Genomic DNA, 20,792 nt, shown 5'->3' on the forward strand with positions numbered 1-20,792 from the left:
TAATGCCTAACGATTGTACCTTCCTAACTAACTAACCTACCGTGTCAACCTTGTCAACGGCCTTACTGAAGTCCATACAGACAACATTCACTGCTTTACTCTCGTCAACTTTCCTAGTAACCTCCAAATAATTCAATAAGATTTGTCAAACATGACCTTCCATTATGTTGACTGCTCCTAATAAGACCCTGTCTATCCAGATAATTATATATACCATCTCTACGAATACCTTCCATTAATTTACCCACCACTGATGTCAAACTTACAGGCCAATAATTGCTAGGTTTACTCTGAGAACCCTTTTTAAACATTGGAAGCACATGAGCAATACACCAATTCTCCGGCACCATCCCCGTTTCTAATGAAATTTGAAATATTTCTGTCAGTGCCCCTGCTATTTCTACACTAACTTCCCTCCAAGTTCTGGGGAATATTCTGACAGGACCTAGAGACTTATCCACTTTTATATTCTTTAAAAGCTCTAGTATTTCCTCTTCTTTAATCATCATAGTTTCCATACAACCCTACTTGTTTTCCTTACCTTACACAATTCAATATCCTTCTCCTTAGTGAATACCAATGAAAATAAATTGTTCAAAATCTCCCCTATCTCTTTTGGCTCTACACATAGCTGTCCATTCTGATTCCACAAGGGACCAATTTTATCCCTCACTATCCTTTTGCTATTAATATAACTGTAGAAACCCTTTGGATTCATTTTCACCTTCCTTGCCAATGCAAACTCGTATCTTCTTTTAGCTTTTCGAATTTCTTTTCTAAGATTCTGTTTACATTATTTATATTCCTGGAGCACCTCATTTACTCTATGCTGCCTATATTTATTGTAGATATCTCTCTTTTTCTGAACCAAGTTTCTGATATCGCTTGAAAACCATGGCTCTCTCAAACCTATATCCTTTCCTTTCAACTTAACAGGAACATAAAGATTCTGTACCCTCAAAATGTCACCTTTAAATGACCTCCATTTCTCTATTACATCCTTCCCATAAAACAAGTTGTCCCAATCCACTCCTTCGAATTGCATTTCTTCAAAGTTAGCCTTTCTCCAATCAAAAATCTCAACACTGGGTACAGCCCTATCCTCCTCCATAATTATATCGAAACTAATGGCATTGGGATCACTGGACCCAAAGTGCTCCCCAACACATACCTCCGTCACCTGACCTATTTTATTCCCTAACAGGAGATCCAACAGTGCCCCTTCTCTAGTTGGTACCTCTATGTATTGCTGCAAGATAACTGCACACATTTCACAAACTCCAAACCATCCAACCCTTTTACAGAATGGGCTTCCCAGACTATGTGTGGAAAATTAAAGTCTCCCACGATCACAACCTTGTGCTTGCCACAAATATCTGCTATCTCCTTACAAATTTGCTGCTCCAATTCTCGCTCCCCATTAGGTGGTCTATAATACACCCCTATACGTGTTACTACACCTTTCCCATTCCTCAATTCCACCCAAATAGTCTCCCTAGACGAGCCCTGTAATCTATCCTGCCGAAGGGCTGCTGTAATATTTTCTTGGACAAGCAATGCAAAACCTCCTCCTCTTGCTTCTCCGCTTCTATCACACCTGAAGCAACAAAATCCAGGAATATTTAGTTGCCAATCATACCCCTGCTGCAACCATGTTTCATTAAAAGCTACAACATCATATTTCCAGATATCAATCCATGCTCTAAGCTCATCCACCTTTCTTACAATGCTCCTAGCATTAAAATAGATGCATTTAAGAAACTCTCCACCTCTTCCTCTCTGTTTATTCCTAACGGTGCAAACAACTTTATTACTTTTTTCTTCCGTCTCCCATACATCTTCGGTCTGAGCGCTCCCCTTCTTTGTCACCTGCCTATCCTCCCTCACACACTATCTACTAACTTTCTCTATTTGTGATCTAACCTCCTCTCCCCAGTCTCTTCAAATTGATTTCCACCCACCAACCATTCTAGTTTAAAGTCTCCCCAGTAGCCTTAGCAAATCTCCCCACCAGGATATTGGTCCCCCTAGGATTCAAGTGTAACCCGTCCTTTTTTTTACAGGTTACACCTGCCCCAAAAGAGGTCTCAATGATCCAGAAACTTGAATCCCTGCCCCCTGCTCCAATCCCTCAGCCATGCATTTATCCTCCACCTCATTCCATTCCTACTCTCACAGTCGCGTGGCAAAGGAAGTAATCCCGAGATTACTACCATAGCAGTCCTTCTTTCTCATCTGCCTTCCAAACTCCCTGTATTCTCGTTGCAGGACCTCTTCCCTTTTCCTACCTATGTCATTGGTACCTATATAAACCATGACCTCTGGCTCCTCACCCTCCCACTTCAGTATATCTTGGACGCGATCAGAAACATCCCGAACCCTGGCACCAGGGAGGCAAACTACCATCCGGGTCACCTGACTACATCCACATAATCGCCTATCTGACCCCCTACCTATTGAGTCCCATTTTACTTCTGCCTTCCTCTTCCTTTCCCCGCTCTTCTGAGCTACAGGGACGGACTCTGTGCTAAGGCTCGGCCACTTTTGCTTCCCCCAGGTAGGCTGTACCCCCTCCAACAGTACTTAAACTGGAGTACTTATCGTCAAAGGGTACAGCCACTGGGGTACTCTCTAGTACCTGACTCTTCCCCTTCCGCCTCCTAACCATGACCCACCTGTATGCCTCCCATGGTCCTGGTCTAACCAACTGCCTGTAATTCCTCTTTATCAACGCCTCACTCTCCCTGACCAGACGAAGGTTATCGATCTGCAGCTCCAGTTCCCTAACACGGTCCCTTAGAAGCTGCAGCTCGGCACACCTGGCGCAGATATGGACATCCAGGGGGCTCGGAGACTCCAGGACCTCCCACATCCGACACCGAGAACAACAAGCTGCCCTCACTCTCATACTTCCTCCTTTACTCAAATAACAGGAAAAACTGAAACCTAAGCCTACCTTGCCTCGCCCGTTTCCGCCTAAACCCTTAAGTCTTCACTCCACTCTCAGTTCACTCCGCTGCCCGCTGTATAAGGCGGTATTATTTTAAATCTTCCAAGCTTCACTGCCCGACGTCACACGCATGCGCAATCCCACCTCTCTCAACTCGGACGCGAAGAACATCGAAATGGTTCTCGCCGCACCCGCATTCTGACTCTCCGATTTCCTTCTCCAAACTCCAAGTGAAGTTGAGAAAGCTCCAGTCCTGTGGAAATGCCACACCGTCTTCCCACGTTTGTGGCTTGTTTGAAAATATTGAGCTCCCCTGGAAATAGCTACCTCCCCTTCCACAGCACAGCACTGCCCCACCCACAGCGTGTCTCTCCCTCCTCACAGTCCCTCTCACAGCACGATGCACCCTCCTCACCGCCGCTCTCACAGCACAGTGCTTCCTCCTCCCCACTCTTTCTACAGCGTGGTGCACCCACATCACCGCCCCTCCCATTATACCCCCCCCTCACCAGCTCCCCCCACCCCCGAGCGGCATTCCCTGAGCGATGCCATCTCCTCACTGCGCATCCTCACCCCCGAATAGAAGCGACGCGATTTTATTTATCTGAATCAGCGAGTCTCCAGTTTCCCTTGATATGAATGAACATAATTAGAAAGTAGGTGGTAAACTGGGTCTGTGGGACCCAGTGCTCTGTGGGATCCTGCTGTGTAGTTGGTTGCAATGTTCCCTACAGCACTGGCCATCTCCAGGAGAACCAGAAGACTCTCTACCCAACCTCCCCCCACCCACCACCCACTAGCGCTGCGAACCCTCAGGCTGGCCCGATTGACTGGAAATGCAACTCTGCGTATACGACGGTCTCCCCTCTGTGAACAGGACGCCCAATGCCGGGCAGTTCCTGCAGGTTGGCGTACACCGGGTCACCCTCCTCCTCCTCTCCAACGGGCATTCCTGGTGAAACTTCTGGTGGGATCTGGCTCGTCCTCTGCCTCTCCGTGTCCTGGGGCAGAAATAAAAGCAAATCTCAATTCTTCATCAAACAGCATTGAACTGCTCAATCCCCATCACGAAACTAGTTCCACAACTTCTGGATTTACTTCCAAGGACTACAACTCAGCTTCCCAATATTTATTACTTATTTGTTTTTTGTTACTTTTTATTTTCTATTTGCAGAGTGTTGTCCTTTGGACATTAGCTGTTTGCACCAATGATGTGTGGAGTTTTAATTGATTCTGTTTGTCTCCTTAGATTTTATTGTGAATGCCCACATGAAAATGAATCTCAGGATAGAACGTGGTGATATATATATATATGTACTTTGATAAATAATCTACTTTAAATTTTGAACACTGACGATGAGCATATTTAAATGCTGCAAACACTGGCTAATGAATAACAAGTTCTGAATAACAGGCTGGAACACTGTTGTGAACACCATCCTCTTGTTCTTTCCCCCTCTCCTATCTCACCTCTTCTCTTTCAGTTACCCTCTTACCTCCCAATTCTCTACGAGTCTCTCATTTCTGTCTAATTCATTCATTCCTCTCTTGTTCCTCCTCTTCCTCTCTCTCCATCTCTGTCTTTCTGTCCAACCCTTCCACAACATTCATCTCTCTCCCACCCTCCCTCCCTCTCATTCACTCACTCATGCTCCTAAACACCAAACCTTGGCAGTCTGTGAGCACAGCCCCATGGTATGACACTCCCCACTCAATGTACCGCCCGCAGCGCTGTGCTCCCGGTGTCCTGACCTTTACTGGACTGAGCTCTGACCTGTACCTGAGGTGCGGTCAAGTGTGCAGTGGAGCTGACGGTCATGTCCAGGATCTCCGAGGCTCTCTCCTTCGTCCGTGAATCCCAACTGGAACAACAGAAAGTTGGCCCAGTGTTAAAGAACATCAGAGTGTCAGCCTAATCCCCACCCCGATCCCACCTCACTGTGACATCCAAACCTTCTGATACAACATCCTCCACTGAGGCTGTGGAGTGGCACCACTGTGCCCCTCCTCCTCCATCCTCCTTCCCTTCTGCCCTCTTTCCCCACCCCCTTCCTTCCCTTCTCCTGATCCTCCTCCACCCGCTTCCCCTTTCCTATCACCTCCTTTAACCCTCCTCCACCCATCAGAGACAGATAGAGAAAATATATCTGAAAGTTTAATAGTGTTCATCTTCGTTTGGACGCCTCACCTGTGGTGCTGACAACTGACCACTGATCAAGGTGTGACCACCCAAGCGCTGTGTGACCACGGGATGACAAGGACCAGACTGGAAGGCAGGGAATTCCCAGTCTCCCTCATTGTGCTTTTGGATCTGGAGCTCCCTTTGTTTAGGTTGGTTTATTTTATCATGTCAGTCATGTATAAAATACAGACGCCGTGTACGTCCTCCCTGTGACAACATGGATTGCTTCGGGTACTCTAGTTTCCTCCGACATTCTAAAGACGTACCAGTTAGAAGCTTAACTGGTCATTGTAAATTGTCCTGTGATCGGCTTGGGTTTGGGAATGAAGGGCCTGTTTCATGCTGTGTCTCTAAATAAATAATTTTGCCATCTGTAATGTACAGTGCTGCTGCTAATTGCCCAGAAAAACTATTCACCCTCTTGGAAGTTTTCATGTTTTGTTGTTTTACACATTGAAACACAGTGGACTGAATCTGGCTTTTTTGACTGACCAACAGAAAAGGACTCTTTCATATCAAGGTGGAAACAGATCTATGCAAAATGATCTAAATTAATTACCAATATAAAACACAAAATAATTGATTGCACAAATATTCACCACCTGTAATATGAGACACCAAATTATCGCTGGTGTAGCCAATTGGTTTGAGAAATCACAGAATTAGTTAAGTGGAGATCTGTTAAGTGGAGGCCTGTGTATGGCAAAGATGTCTCAATTGATTGTAGTAAAAATACACCTGTATCTGGGAGGTCCAACTGCTGATGGGTCAGTATCCTGGCAAAAACTACACAATGAAAACAAAAGAACACTCCAAGCAACTTTGCAACAAGGTTATTGAAAAGCACAAGTCAGGAGATGGATATCAGAAAACTTCCAAGTCGCTGAATATCTTTGGAGTACAGTTAAATCAATCATTAAGAAATGAAAAGAATATGGCACAGCTGTAAATCTGCCTTAGCAGGCCATCCTCTGAATATTGAGCGACTGTGCAAGAAGGGGACTAGTGAGGGAGGCCATCGAGAGATCCATGACAACTCTGGAGGTGTTACAAGCTTCAGTGGCTGAGGTGGAAAAGATTATGCATACAACTGCTGCCCAGGTGCTTCACTAGTCGCAGGGAGAGTGGCAAAAAGAAAGCCACTTTTGAAAACCCTCACCTGAAATCTCGGCTAGAGTTGGCCAGAAGGCATATGGGAGACTCTGAATTCAGCTGGAAGAAGGTTCTATGGTATCATGCAAACCAAAGTGAGCTTTCTGGCCATCAGGCTAAATGCCATGTTTGGTGTAAGCTGAACACTTCACATCACAAATCAGCAACCCTACCATGAAAATGTGGGCATGCTTCACTGCAGGGCCTGAAAGGCCTGTGAAGGTAGAGGGTAAAACGAGTGCAGCAAAACACAGGGAAATCCTGATTTCCCAGGAGAACTGGGACTTGGGAGAAGATTTGTTTTCCAGCAAGACAATAACCCTAAGCTTATAGCCAAAGCTAGACGGAAACCGCTTAAAAACGACAAATGTAATGTGCTGAAATGGCCAAGTCAGAGTCCAGACCTCAAAGCACTTGAGAGTTTGTGCTGGTCTAGAAAAGGGATGTTCACTCACGATCCCCATGCAATCTGACAGACCATGAGCAGCTTTTTAAAAGAAGAATGGGAAACATTGAAGTGTCCAAATGTCAAAGCAGAAATAAACCTCTCCACACAGACTCAAGGCTGTAATTGCTGCCAGAGGTGTATCTACTAAATACTGACTTGAAGGTGGTGAATACTTATGCAATCAGTTATTTTGTGCTTTATAATTGCAATTAATTTAGATCACTTAGTTGAGGTCTGTTTTCACTTTGACACGAAAGAGTCTTTTTCTGTTGATCAGCGTAAATAAAACAAATTAAATCCTGTAATTCAATGTTGTAAAACAATAAAACATGAACATTTCCAAGGAGGGGTGAATACTTTTTATAGGCACTGAATACCACCAGTATGTAGGATGTAGCAATGACTGTGAATGTTTGTTGATTACTAGTCAGTAGAGGAGACAGAAACAGGCACAGATGCAGACCCGATCGAAGCAGTCACCCACAGGCAGACAGCAGAGGGTAGGATTAGAACAATAGCTGAAGGTTCCTCATAATTGCATTAGACCCCCCCCCCCAACACCATCTCTTTACTCAAGAGCACAGCAATATCTGCATTTCCAAAAGGGATTGAGGTGCACTAGGCTACCTCCTCCCTCGACTCTAACTAATTTTTAACAGGAGCACCATCGAGAGTGTCCTGACCAGCTGTATCACCATCTGGTTTGGCAATGGAAAAGCATCTGACCACAAGACCCGACAAAGGATTACAAGGGCTGCTGAGATGATCATCGGGGTATCTCTTCCACCCCTTCAAGATGTTTACCAGGACCCTTAGGATTGTCAAGGATCCATCCCAACCATCTCACAAACTCTTTGACCATCTTTGTCCCCCCGCCCCCCAGCACCCCACCATCAGGCAGGAGGAACCGTAGCATTATGAGAAGGACGGTTAGGACGGGAAATAGCTTCCTCCCCACCACTGAACCCCCTGCCAGCATTCAGGTCTCATCACTTATGAAGTGTTGTAAATGCACCTTATGATCAATGTCAATCTTATAGAATTTATTTTATTATTTGTTAATTTATTTGTGGTAACATTGCAGTATGTGTTGTGTACCTTGGCCCAGGGAATGATGTTTCATTTGATGATATAAATTTATACATTTGAAATGACAATAAAATTGAACTTGAACGTTCATCTGGACTTACTTCTGGATGTACTTGTAGATGAAGAATCCAGCCAGAATCATGAGAATGATATTGCTCGTGAGTAACACTGTGATCCAAACTGTAGATACCCCACCTGTAACATCAACTAACAGGACAGCTTCAGAACAGTCCACTGTACAAGTCAGCCCCTTTCTCATTTATGGACGGACTACCGCACAGGATCTTAAACAACCGCAGAAAGTTGCAAACTCAGTGCCATCATGGGCACTAGTCATCTTCAAAAGTTGAAGACTCAAAAAGGCATCGTTATAGACCCCACCACTCAGAGTATGCCTTCTTCTCATTGCTACCATCAAGGAGGAAGTACACAAGCGAGGGTTTAAACTAGGGGAGGGTTTAAACTAGATTTGCAAGGGGATGGGAACCAGAGTGCCAGAGTAGATAGTGGAACTGGGGCAAAAATAAATGATGTTAGTAGTTCACGCAAAGTCATAAATAGTAAGGTTCTGTGTGGTGGTAACAACATTCTGAGGTGTATATATTTCAATGCAAGGAGTATTGTGGGAAAGGCAGAAGAGCCGAGGGCCTGGATTGACACCTGTAATTATGACGTCACAGCCATTACTGAAACTTGGCTACAGGAGGGGCAGGACTGGCACCTCAATCTTCCAGGGTTCCGAAGTTTCAGACGTGATAGAGGCAGAGGGATGAAGGGTGGGTGTGTGTGGTTTTGCCAGTCAGGGAATATATTACAGCAGGGCTTCAGCAGGAAAGATTAGAGGGCTTGTCTACTGAGGCCATCTGGGTGGAGCTGAGAAACAGGAAAGGTATGACCACATTAATAGAGTTGTATTATAGACCACCCAATAGTTAGCGAGAATTGGAGGAGCAAATCTGCAGAGAGATAACTGCAGGAGACAGAAAGTTGTGATTGTAGGGGGATTTTAATTTTCCACACATTGATTGGGAATCCCATACTATTAAAGGTCCAGATGGGTTAGAGTTTGTGAAATGTGTTCAGGAAAGTTTTCTAAATCAATATATAAATGTACCAACTCGGGAGTCTGCAATATTAGATCTCCTATTAGGAAATGAGTTAGGGTTAGTGACGGAAGTGTGTGTAGGGGAACACTTTGGTTCCAGTGATCATAACGTCATTAGTTTCAACGTGATCTTGGAGAAAGATAGATCTGGTCCTCGGGATGATGTTCTAAACTGGAAAAAGGCCAAATTTTAAGAAATGAGAAAGGATCTAAAAAGCGTAGATTCGGACAGGTTGTTCTTTGGCGAGGATGTGATTGGTAAGTGGGAGGCCTTCAAAGGAGAAATTTTGAGAGTGCAGAGTTTCCATGTTCCTGTCAGGGTTAAAGGTAAAACGAATAAGAATAAGGAACCTTGGTTCTAGAGGGATATTGGAACTCTGATAAAGAAGAAGAGAGAGATGTATAACATGTATAGGCAACAGGGAGGAAATAAGATGCTCGAGGAGTATAAAAAAGAGTAAGAAAATACTTAAGAAAGAAATCGGGAGGGCTAAAAGAAGACATGAAGTTGCTTTGGCAGTCAGGGAGAAGGATAATCCTAAGAGCCTCTACAGGTATGTTAAGAGCAAAAGGATAATAAGGGATAAAATTGGTCCTCTTGAAAATCAGAGCGATCGGCTATGTATGGAACCAAAAGAAATGGGAGAGATATTAAATGTTTTTTTTTTGCATCTGTATTTATTAAGGAAACTGGAATAGAGTCTATAGAAACAAGGCAAACAAGTAGGAGGTCATGGAATTTATACAGATTAAAGAGGAGGAGGAGCTTGCTGTTATGAGGCAAATCAGAGTAGATAAATCCCCAGGACCTGACAGGGTATTCCCTCGGACCTTGAGGGAGACTAGTGTTGAAATTGCAGGGTCTCTGGCAGAAATATTTAAAATGTCGATATCCACAGGTCAGGTGCCGGAGGATTGGAGGATAGCTTATGTAGTTCCGTTGTTTTAAAAAAGGCTCAAAAAGTAAGACAGAAAATTATAGGCTGGTAAATTTGACATAGGTAGTAGGTAAATTATTGGAAGGAATAAAGGAGATAGGATCTACAAGTATTTGGATAGACAGGGACTTATTAGAAAAAGTCAGCATGGCTTTGAGCGTGGAAGGTCATGTTTAACCAATCTATTAGAGTTTTTCGTGGACGTTACCAGGAAAGTGGATGAAGGGAAGGCAGAGGATGTTGTGTACATGGACTTCAGTAAGGCCTTTGACAAAGTCTCGCATTGGAGGATAGTTAGGAAGATTCAGTCGCTAGGTATACGTGGAGAGGTAGTAAATTAGATTAGACATTGTCTCAATGGAGGAAGCCAGAGAGTGGTAGTGGAGGATTGCTCAAAGAGTGCAGAGAAGGTTTACAAGGATGTTGCCGGGACTTGAGAAACTGAGTTACAGAAAAAGGTTGAATAGGTTAGGACTTTATTCCCTGGAGTGTAGGAGAATGAGAGGTGATTTGATAGAGGTGTATAAAATTATGATGGGTATAGATAGAGTGAATGCAAGCAGGCTTTCTCTACTGAGGCCAGGGGAGTAAGAAACCAGAGGTCATGGGTTAAGGGTGAAGGGGGAAAGGTTTAAAAGTTCTACAGTTCTAAGAGCCTGAAGACAGACACTCATGTGTGAGGAACAACTTCATCCTCACTGCCTCTGCCTCACTATTCTGTTCACTTTTTGCACACTTTTTGTACTACTTACACAATTTAATTTAATTTCTATAACATAAATATAGAGCTTTCAAAGGTATTCATTTTATAGTTTTACAACACTGAATCACAGTGGATTTAATTTGACTTCTTTGATACCAATTAACAGAAAAAGTCTCTTACGTGTCAAAGTGAAAACTGATCTGTACAAAATGATGTAAGTTAATTGCAAATGAAAACACAAAATATTGGTTGCATATATATTCACCCATCTTTAACATAGCACACCAAATCATCTCTGGTGCAGCCAACTGGTTTTAGAAGTCACATAATTAGTTAAGTTTTCGAATGGAAGATGGACACTACCGTGGCTGACCAGTGAAGCCAGAGCCAGAGTGAAAGCAAAAGAGAGGGCATAGAAAGAAGCCAAAGCTAGTGGGAAGATAGAGGATTGGGAAGCTTTCAAAAACTTGAAGAAGGAAACGGATGTAACCCTCAGGTTTGGCCGGCGGCGTTAGTCTCGGGAAAACTGTCTCTGGCCCTGCCAAGTGTGTGAAATCTGAGGAGTACAACCTCTTGCTTGTGTGGATGCTGTGTGATCTGTTCCCCCGTACAAATCATTACCACGGAATAACAGAAAGTACAATTAAACAATTTAACTCTTTAATTCTTAATTTGACTAAAGGGTTAGTAAAGAGAAACAAAAAGAACAGGGCTCACTTTAATGAAACAGTCTGATTTGCATGTTGGAGCCCACGGCTTCCCTGCTGTCGGTTGTCCATCGATTCCCCCGGGCCTCATCAACTCCCGGCCCCACTCCAAGTCCACTCCATCCTGCTGTCTAAAACCTCTCTTTTGCGGCATCTTCCCTCTTCATTTCTTGCCAAACAAAAGGCCCAGATCGCCTCGTTCTCAGGCACACAAGAAAGAAAACACTCCCTTCATTGAACGGCGCACATTCCGAAGCCTCTATTTTCTCTAGCCAGAATGTCAACACTACTGCTACAGAGAAACCATTACATTAGCAGTGAAACCATTCCCAGGGCTTTACACGCTCCCCCCACCAAATTTAGTCATGTCCTCATGACGTTGAAATAATTTGCCTACACTTACTGCAAAGCACAAAGTCCAACCCAGGTGTAAGAGGCAGTCACATAACTCCCCACAGTGGGGGCCACACTCTGTGCTACATAGGTCAGCTTATCCGATGGTCTCCTGATTCTTTCAGACTTCCGTACCCCCTCATCTACGTCTTCATGTTCTGACTGGGGATACTTCTGGTCTACCTGGTGAGGCCTACCCCGGTCTAACCCTCGAGTCCTCCTGCAACTCGGGCCCCTCTGTCCCTGGGCTGAGCCTCGCTTCATCCCTTTCAGTGTCCTGCTGCAACCCAGGCTGTCCACAGATAATACCTCCGCTCCCCGCCCCCCAATTCCACCTGACAGTGTGGGAACAATTGGGAATCTCTTCCTCAATCAGCGGGAGTTAGCAAAAGGCAACATAATTCACACTCCAAGTCCCTCATCCTCCGAATCAGTATTCCACTCAGGGTGGGGGCCGGTCCAATCTCTCCTGCATTTGGTCCTGTAGTCACTCCGCGTTGCCTCAAGAGTCCTCTTACCAGGTGCAGGCTCCAGGTCGGGCTTGGGGTCAACCTGAATATCTTGTCCCAGAGGCAGAAGGTGGTTTCGATCGAGATTCTTGACAGGTCCATTTCCATCCTCTGGTTTCACCCAGAAAACTGGTACATTTGGCATCTGACTCTCCACTACATAGGGCGTAGCTGCCCAGCGATCAGCCAACTTATGCTTCCCAGGTAGTCCCAAATCGCTAGGAAGACTCAGTCTCTCGGCATGAGTTGGGAGTACATAACCCTTTGATCATACCTCCTTTTATTTCCTTAATTCTGCTTGGCAGCCACGACCTCAGCCAATTCATAAGCCTTTCTCAGCTCCCTTCTCAGATCAGACATGCTTCAGATACGTCTTCAGTGGTAGGTCATTCTCATCTGTCCCAAAAGCAAGGTCGATGGGCAACCTCGCCTCATGCCCAAATATCAGATAATATGGTGAATACCCGTTAGCTTCATTTCGGGTACAGTTGTAGCAGTGGACCAGATGTCCAATATGTTGACTCCACCAATGCTTCTTGCTGATCTCCAAGGTTTCAAGGATATCCTGCAAGTTCCAATTATACATCTCGGACTGGGGATCCCCTGTGGGTGATAAGGAGTAGTCCTCGACTTCTTGACTCGGAGCATGCTCAGTAACTCAAGGATGAGCCTGCTCTCGAAATCCTGTCCCTGATACACTATGTATCCGCCTGGGAGGCCATAATAAATGAAATACTTCCCTCATAGATGGAGCACCAATCGTGAGTTGGATAGCAATGAGAGAGCAGGCAGTGCACAGGTCCAGGAGCAAAGATTAAAAGGGGAAAGCTTTGTGAGAACTTGGCTGTAACCGGCACGCCAATCATGAATTGGAGAGCAGGGAAGATTCAGGCATAAAAGGAAGACACGGTCATTGAAGGAGTGGTCTGAGACAGAGTGGTAGGGCTTTGGCTCTTTCGGGCTTCGACAAGGTAAGTGGGTAGGTGGACAACATATTTTCCTTGCATTTCTTTTTCTGGAGGAATAGACAGCAGGTCTGCAGGGTTACTTTACTTTGGGTGTCAGATGAGGGTATCCTGGGAGTCTTCCAGTCTCCCAGATGGCCATAGCTGTACCAGGTGCACTGAGATACGGCTCCTGAGAAACCATGTTAGGGATCTGTAGCTGCAGCTTGATGACCTACAGCTTGTTAGGGAAAATGAGCAGGAGATACAGTGAGGCTGCAGGAGTTGGACAATTGTGTGACAGTCAGGGAAGGGAAGAGCTCAAATAGTAGAGAGCTTCTCTGTGGCCACCCCTTTCAGTAATCTTTAACTCATTTTAGATGTTGTTGTGGGGGGTTGACCTGACAGAGGACGACCACGGCGATCAGGTCTCTGGCACTGAGTCTGGTTTTGTGGTGCAGAAGAGAGAAGAAGATGAGGAATGCGGTAGTCATAGGGGATTTCATAGTGAAGGGAACAGACAGGAGGTTCTGTCAGCCTGATAGAGATACCCGCATGGGGTGTTGCCTCCCAGATGCTGGGGTACAGGATTTCTCTGATCGGGTGCAGAGTATCGTGAAGGGAGAGGGTGAACAGCCATAAGTCTTGGTACACGTTGGTCCCAATGACATAGGTGGAGAAAGCGAGGAGGACCTGAAGACAGAATTCAGGGTTTTGGGTATGAAGCTGAAAACCAGGACTTCCCGGGTAGCAATCTCAGGATTGCTGCCTGTGCCATTTGCTATCGAGAGCAAGAATAGCATGATCGGGCATATTAAGGCATGGCTGAGTGGTGTAGGGGGCAGAGCTTCAGGTTCCTGGATCATTGGGGCATCTTCTGGAGCAAGAAGGACAGGTTACTCCAAAGGGGTCCAATTTCCTAGCAGGAAGGCTTGCTAGAGCTCTTAGGGAGGGTTTAAACTAATTTTGCAGTGGGATGAGAACCAGAGTGACAGGGCCTAGGAAAGGGAAAAGAGAAATAAATCAAAGATAGCGTACATCAGAGATAATAGGAAGGACAGACAGCAGATGAGGCATAATCACAGAAAGTGGGATGATATTCAACAGAAAGCAACAAATAATGTACTGAAAGTGTTATATTTTAATGCACATAGCATAAGATATTAAATGGACGATCTTGATAATTCAGCTACAGATTGGCAAGTATGATGTTGTGGCCATCTCTGAAACCTAAAGGACGGCTGCCATTGGGAGCTGAACATCCAAGGATATATGGTGTATCAGAAAGATAGGTTAGTAGGCAGAGGGGTTAGTGTGGCCCTGTGTATAATATTAAATTATTAGAAAGGGATGACATAGGTTCAGAAGATGTAGAGTCTCTATGGGCTGAGTTAACAAATGGCAAGAGTAAAAGGACCCTAATGGCAGTTGTATACAGGCCTCCAAACAGCAGCTGAGATGTGGAATACAAATTACAGCAGGAGATAGAAAACCGTGTCAGAAGGGCAATGTCATGATAATTGTTAGGGATTTTAGCATGAAAGTCTTTTGGGAAAACCAGGCCAGTGGCGGACCTCAAGAGAGAGAATTTATAGAATGTCTAAGGGACAGCTTTTTAGAACAGATTGTTGTTGAGCCTACTAGGGAGTTGGCTGTGCTAGATTTGGTGATGTGCAATGATCTGGAGGTGATAAGAGAGCTTAATGTTAAGGAATCCTTAGAGAACAGTGATCACAATATGATCGAGTTTACTTTGAACTTTGAGAAGGAGAAACTAAATTCCAATGTGTCAGTATTTCAGTGGAATAAAGGAATTTACAATGGCATGACACAGGAACTGACCAAAGTTGACTGGAAAGGGACACTAGCAGGAGTGACAGCAGGGCAGCAATAGCTGGAGTTTCTGCAAAAACTGAGGGAAGTCCAAGACAGATATATTCCAAAAAAGAAGAAATTTTTGAATGGAAGACAGACACTATCATGTCTGACAAGTGAGGTCAGATCCAACCTAAAAGCAAAAGAGAGGGCACACAAGGAAGCCAAAGCTAGTGGGAAGATAGAGGATTGGGAAGTTTTTAAAAACTTGCAGAAGGAAACTAAGAAGGTCATTAGGAATGAAAAGATGAATTGTGAAAGGAAGCTGGCAACTAATATCAAAGAAGATACTAAAAGCTTTTTTAAGTATATAAAGTGTAAAAGAGAGTTGAGGGTAGATATAGGACCAAACGAAAATGATGCTTGAGATATTGTAATTAGAGATGCAGAGATAGCAGAGGAACTAAATGCATATTTTGCTTCAGTATTCACAGTGAAAGACGTGCAGTATACCATTTACTTTGTACTCTGCCTTGAGTTAGTCCTTCCAAAGTGTACCACCTCACACTTCTCCGGGTTGAACTCCATCTGCCACTTCTCAGCCCCCTTCTGCATTCTATCAATGTCTCTCTGCAATCTTCGTCAATCCTCTACACTATCTACAACACCACCAACCTTTATGTCATCTGCAAATTTGCCAACCCACCCTTCTACCCCCAATTCCAGGTCATTAATAAAAATCACGAAAAGTAGAGGTCTCAGAAAAGATCCTTGTGGAATGCCACTAGTCACAACCCTCCAATCTGAATGTACTCCCTCCACCACAACCCTCTGCCTTCTGCAGGCAAGTCAATTCTGAATTCACCTGGCCAAAATTCCCTGGATCCCATGCCTTCTGTCTTTCTGAATAAGCCTATCATGTGGAACCTTGTCAAATGCCTTACTAAAATCTACGTAGATCACATCCACTACACTACCATCATCTATATGCCTGGTCACCTCCTCAAAGAACTCTATCAGGCTTGTTAGGCACGATCTGCCCTTCACAAAGCCAAGCTGACTGTCCCTGATCAGACCATGATTCTCTAAATGACCATAGATCCTATCTCTAAGAATCTTTACCAACAGCATTCCCACCACAGACGTAAGGCCCACTGGTCTATAATTAACTGGACTATCCCTACTACTTTTTTTGAACAAGGGGACAACATTTGCCTCCCTCCAATCCTCTGGTACCATTCCTGTGGACAACGAGGTCATAAAGACCCTAGCCAGAGGCTCAGCAATATCTTCCCTCACCTCATAGAGCAGCCTGAAGAATATTCCGTCAGGCGCCAGGGATTTATCCATCCGAATGTATTTTAACAACTCCAACACCTCCTCTCCCTTAATATCAACATGTTCCAGAGCATCAACCTCAGTCATATTGTCCTTATCGTCATCAAGATCCCCCTCAGTGGTGAATACCGAAGAGAGGTATTCATTGAGGACCTCGCTCACTTCCACAGCCTCCAGGCATATCTTCCCACTTTTATCTCTAATCGGTCCTACCTTCACTCCTGTCATCCTTTTGTTCTTCATATAATTGAAGAATGCCTTGGGGTTTTCCTTTACCCTACTCGCCAAGGCCTTCTCATGCTCCCTTCTTGCTCTTCTCAGCCCCATCTTAAGCTCCTTTCTTGCTACCCTATATCCCTCAATAGACCCATCTGATCCTTGCTTCCTAAACCTCATGTATGCTGTCTTCTTCCACCTGACTAGATTTTCCACTTCACGCCGCCCATGGTTCCTTCACCCTTCTTTCACGTGATGTTTCAGATCATGTCCAAGATATCCTGCAGTGGGAGGGAGGAAGGCCAGAGGTCATGGTACAAATTGGTACCAATGACATAGGTTGGAAAAGGGAAGAGGTCCTGAAAAAAGACTACAGGAAGTAAGGAAGGAAGTTGAGGATCAGGAACGCAAAGGCAGAAATCTCGGGATTACTGCCTGTGCCACGCAACAGTGAGAATGGGCATAGGATGAGGTGGAGGATAAATGTGTGGCTAAGGGATTGGAGCAGGGGGCAGGGATTCAGATTTCTGGATCATTGGGACCTCTTTTGGGGCAGGTGTGACCTGTAAAAAAGGACGAGTTGCTCTTTAAACCCAGGGGTACCAATATCCTGGCGGGAAGGTTTGCTACAGCTACTGGGGAGAATGTAAACTAGAATTGTTGAGAGGTGGGAACCGAACTGAAGAGACTGGGGAAAAGGAGGTTAGCTCACAAATAGAGAAAGCTTGTAGACAATGCAAGAGGGAGGATATGCATGTGACATAGAAGGGACGTGCTCAGACCAAAGGCTTGAGATGTGTCTATTTTAATGCAAGGAGTGTTGTAAACAAGGCAGCTGAGATTAGAGCATGGATCAGTACTTGGAGATATGATGTGGTGGCCATCACAGAGACTTAGATGGCTCAGGGACAGGAATGGTTACTTCAAGTGCCCAGTTTTAGATGTTTCCGAAAGGACAGGGAGGGAGGCAAAAGAGGTGAGGGCGTAGCACTATTGATCAAAGATACTGTCACAACTGCAGAAAAGGTGGACGCCATGAAGGGGTTGTCTACGGAGTCTCTGTGGGTGGAGGTTAGGAACAGGAAGGGGTCAATAACTTCACTGGGTGTTTTTTTATAGGCCGTCTAACAGTAACAGGGATATTGAGGAGCAGAGAGAGTAACAGATCCTGGAGAGATGTAATAATAACAGAGTTGTTTTGATGGGAGATTTTTATTTCCCAAATATTGATTGGCATCTCCCGAGAACGAGGTATTCAGATGGGGTGGAGTTTGTTAGTTGTGTTCAGGAAGGTTTCTTGACACAGTATGTAGATAAGCCTACAAGAGGAGAGGCTGTACTTGATTTGGTATTCGGAAATGAACGTGGTCGGGTCTCAGATCTCTCAGTGGGAGAGCATTTTGGACATAGTGATCATAATTCAATCTCCTTTAAAATAGCGTTAGAGACAGATAAGTACAGACAAAATAGAAAAGCGTTGAATTGGAGTAAGGGGAATTATGAGGCAACCAGGCAGGAAATTAGAGATTTAAATTGCAAACAGATGTTCTCACGGAAAAGTACAAAAAAATGTGGCAAATATTCAGGGGATATTTGTGCAGAGCTCTGTATACGTACGTTCCAATGAGCCAGAGAAGTTATGGTATGGTACAGGAACCGTGATGTGCAAAGGCTGTAATAAACCTAGTCAAGAAGAAAAGAAAAAAAATTCCTAATCTGTAAGTATATAAAAAAATGAAATCTAAGCAAATTATATTTGCTGGATAATTGCTCAAAAGACATAAAACACCATATCCAAAAATAAATCAGATCTTAGTAATCCCTTAGTCTTCCAAGCCAAATAAGCTTGTTCTATAATTGAAGGGTGGAAAAATCAATTGGATACAATAGGAATATTTGAGTCAACCCAAAAAGTTTCCGAAAGTGAAACCATATACGTAGAGTATGTTTAATTATCGGGTTGTTAATTCTTTTCGGCAATTTAGAAAAAGCAAATGTGAGAGAAGTCCCCAAAATAGAACCCAGTGCAAAACCTGGTACCGATTTAATTTCCAGGCTCACCCAATGGGGGCTAAGAGATCCATCCCAATCTTTTAACCAACATATCAAATATCTAATATTAACTGCCCAATAATATAATCTAAAATTAGGCAATGCTCGTCCACCTTCCTTCTTTGCCTTCTGTAAGTATATTGTACCTAACCTGGGATTTTTATTCTGCCATATATATGAGGAAATTTTTGAATCAACATTAGTAAAAAAGATTTCGGAATAAAAATTGGTACCGCTTGAAAATATATAAAAACCTAGGTAAAATAACCATCTCGATAGCATTAATCCTACCTATCAGAGTTAAAAATAATGGCGACCACTTAGTAAACAAGCATTTAATCTGATCAATTAAGGGTACAAAATTAACCTTAAATTAGTCTTTAAGGTTTTTTTGTGATTTTAATCCCTATGTAAATAAAAGAGTCATTAACTAATTTAAAAAGTAAGTTTCCATAGATTGGGACCTGTCTATTTAAAGGAAACAATTCACTCTTATTAAGATTTAATTTATACCCAGAAAAGTCACTAAATTGAACCAACAATGATAAAACTACAGGAATCGATTTCTCAGGATTAGAAATAAATAATAATAAATCATCTGCATACAAAAATAATTTATGAGTATCTGTCCCACGATTAATATCAAGAATATCCTGTGATTCTCTGATAGCAATTGCTAAGGGTTCTAAAGCAATATCAAATACTGTACTTCCTACTTTTCCAAATTTTGTGTCTTCAGGTATTTTGGAGAGTTTGTTTGAATTAAATCCCTTTCAAAAAGGGCTTATATCAAAACTTTATAATATAATTATGAAGATACGTTCAGAGCCCCTTTATAAGACAAAAATGTTTGGGAAAGAGAGCTTAATCTTATTATTCCTATTGAGAATTGAGATAGAATTCTTCAATTAGTTAATACATCATCTACAGGTGCCAAACATTCATTAATACAGTTTAAGGTCGTACATAGGGCCCATATGTCCAATGTTAAATTGGCTCATTTTTATTTCTATATAAATCCTATTTGTGATAGATGTCAATCTGAAATAGAGTCTATAACTCATATGTTTTGGTCGTGTCCGCTTTTGAAAAAAATAGTGGAAAGATATTTTTGATATTATTTCTGCGGTATTGAACATTGATTTACAACCCCATCCTATTACCGCAATTTTTGGTTTACCAATGATGGACTCACTTCATTTATCTTCTTCCACCTGTCAAATGATTGCGTTTCTTACACTAATGGCTAGATGATCTATTTTGTTGAACTGGAAGGAAATTAATCCTTCTACTGTATTTCATTGGTTTTCTCAAACTATGTTATGTTTAAATTTAGAACAAAATTAGAAGTGGTGTTTTTGATACTTCTATTAAATTTGAAAAGATATGGAGACCATTTATTCAATATTTTCATATGACCCTATTTCAAGCCTAATTGATTTTCCAGTTTTGATTTTATATATGTTGAGAGGATCGGAGTTGACGACACAGATGATTCTCTATTTTTGTGAGATATTATAAACAGCCTTTTTTCTTTTTTCAGTTTTTCTTCTTTTTCTTTTTTCCTTCTTTTTTTCCTTATTAGCTATTAGTTTATTAGATTATTTTATTTTTGCATTTTTTTTCTATTTCTTTTTTCTGTTGTTTTTTTAAATTACATATATAATTATTTTTTTATACATATATTATTTTTTTAATTACATATACCTAGATTATCCTTGTTTATTTATAAATTGTATCGTTCATGATTTGGGAATACTCATTTATACTGTAATCATTGCTTATGTATTCTTTTATATGCAGTTGAAATGTATATGTTTGTAATCCCATTATCTATGTATCAATTGTATTTTGTTGATATTAATAACAATAACAAAAAGATTGAAAAAGAAAAGAAGAAAAGAAAAGCTTACAAAAGGTTCAGAGAGCTAGGTAACGTTAGAGATCTAGAAGATTATAAGGCTAACAGGAAGGAACTTAAGAAGGAAATTAAGAGAGCTAGAGGTGGCCATGAGAAAGCCTTGGCGGGCAGGATTAAGGAAAACCCCAAGGCATTCTGCAAGTATGTGAGGAGCAAAAAGATAAGACGTGAGAGAATTGGACCAATCAAGCGTGACAGTGGGAAAGTGTGTATGGAACCAGAGGAAATAGCCGAGGTACTTAATGAATACTTTACTTCAGTATTCACTATGGAAAAGGAACTTAGCGATTGTAGTGACAACTTGCAGCAGACTGAAAAGCTTGAGCATGT

At 42.9% G+C, this 20,792-nt stretch overlaps 2 protein-coding genes and 1 long non-coding RNA gene across 3 annotated transcripts in view; all 3 read right to left on the reverse strand.

Moving 5' to 3' along the window:
• Window positions 1-20,792, reverse strand: part of LOC132399117 (sialic acid-binding Ig-like lectin 10) — a 740,957-nt gene that overhangs the window by 470,044 nt on the left and 250,121 nt on the right. The gene's annotated exons all lie outside the window — the stretch shown is intronic.
• Window positions 3,860-8,028, reverse strand: LOC132393893 (uncharacterized). Its single transcript, XR_009512097.1, has 3 exons — window positions 7,923-8,028; window positions 4,731-4,812; window positions 3,860-3,951 (listed from the first exon to the last, which is right to left on the reverse strand). It is a non-coding gene; the product is annotated as an uncharacterized LOC132393893 (long non-coding RNA).
• The window catches only part of LOC132383579 (sialic acid-binding Ig-like lectin 8), a 101,088-nt gene continuing 95,413 nt past the window's right edge, over window positions 15,118-20,792 (reverse strand). The window contains exon 7 of the mRNA XM_059958199.1: window positions 15,118-15,128. Within this exon, the coding sequence (XP_059814182.1) occupies window positions 15,118-15,128 (11 nt within the window). The remainder of the gene's footprint in view (window positions 15,129-20,792) is intronic.

This window comes from Hypanus sabinus, chromosome 1, assembly GCF_030144855.1.
Source record: "Hypanus sabinus isolate sHypSab1 chromosome 1, sHypSab1.hap1, whole genome shotgun sequence".
Taxonomy (NCBI): Eukaryota; Metazoa; Chordata; class Chondrichthyes; order Myliobatiformes; family Dasyatidae; genus Hypanus; species Hypanus sabinus.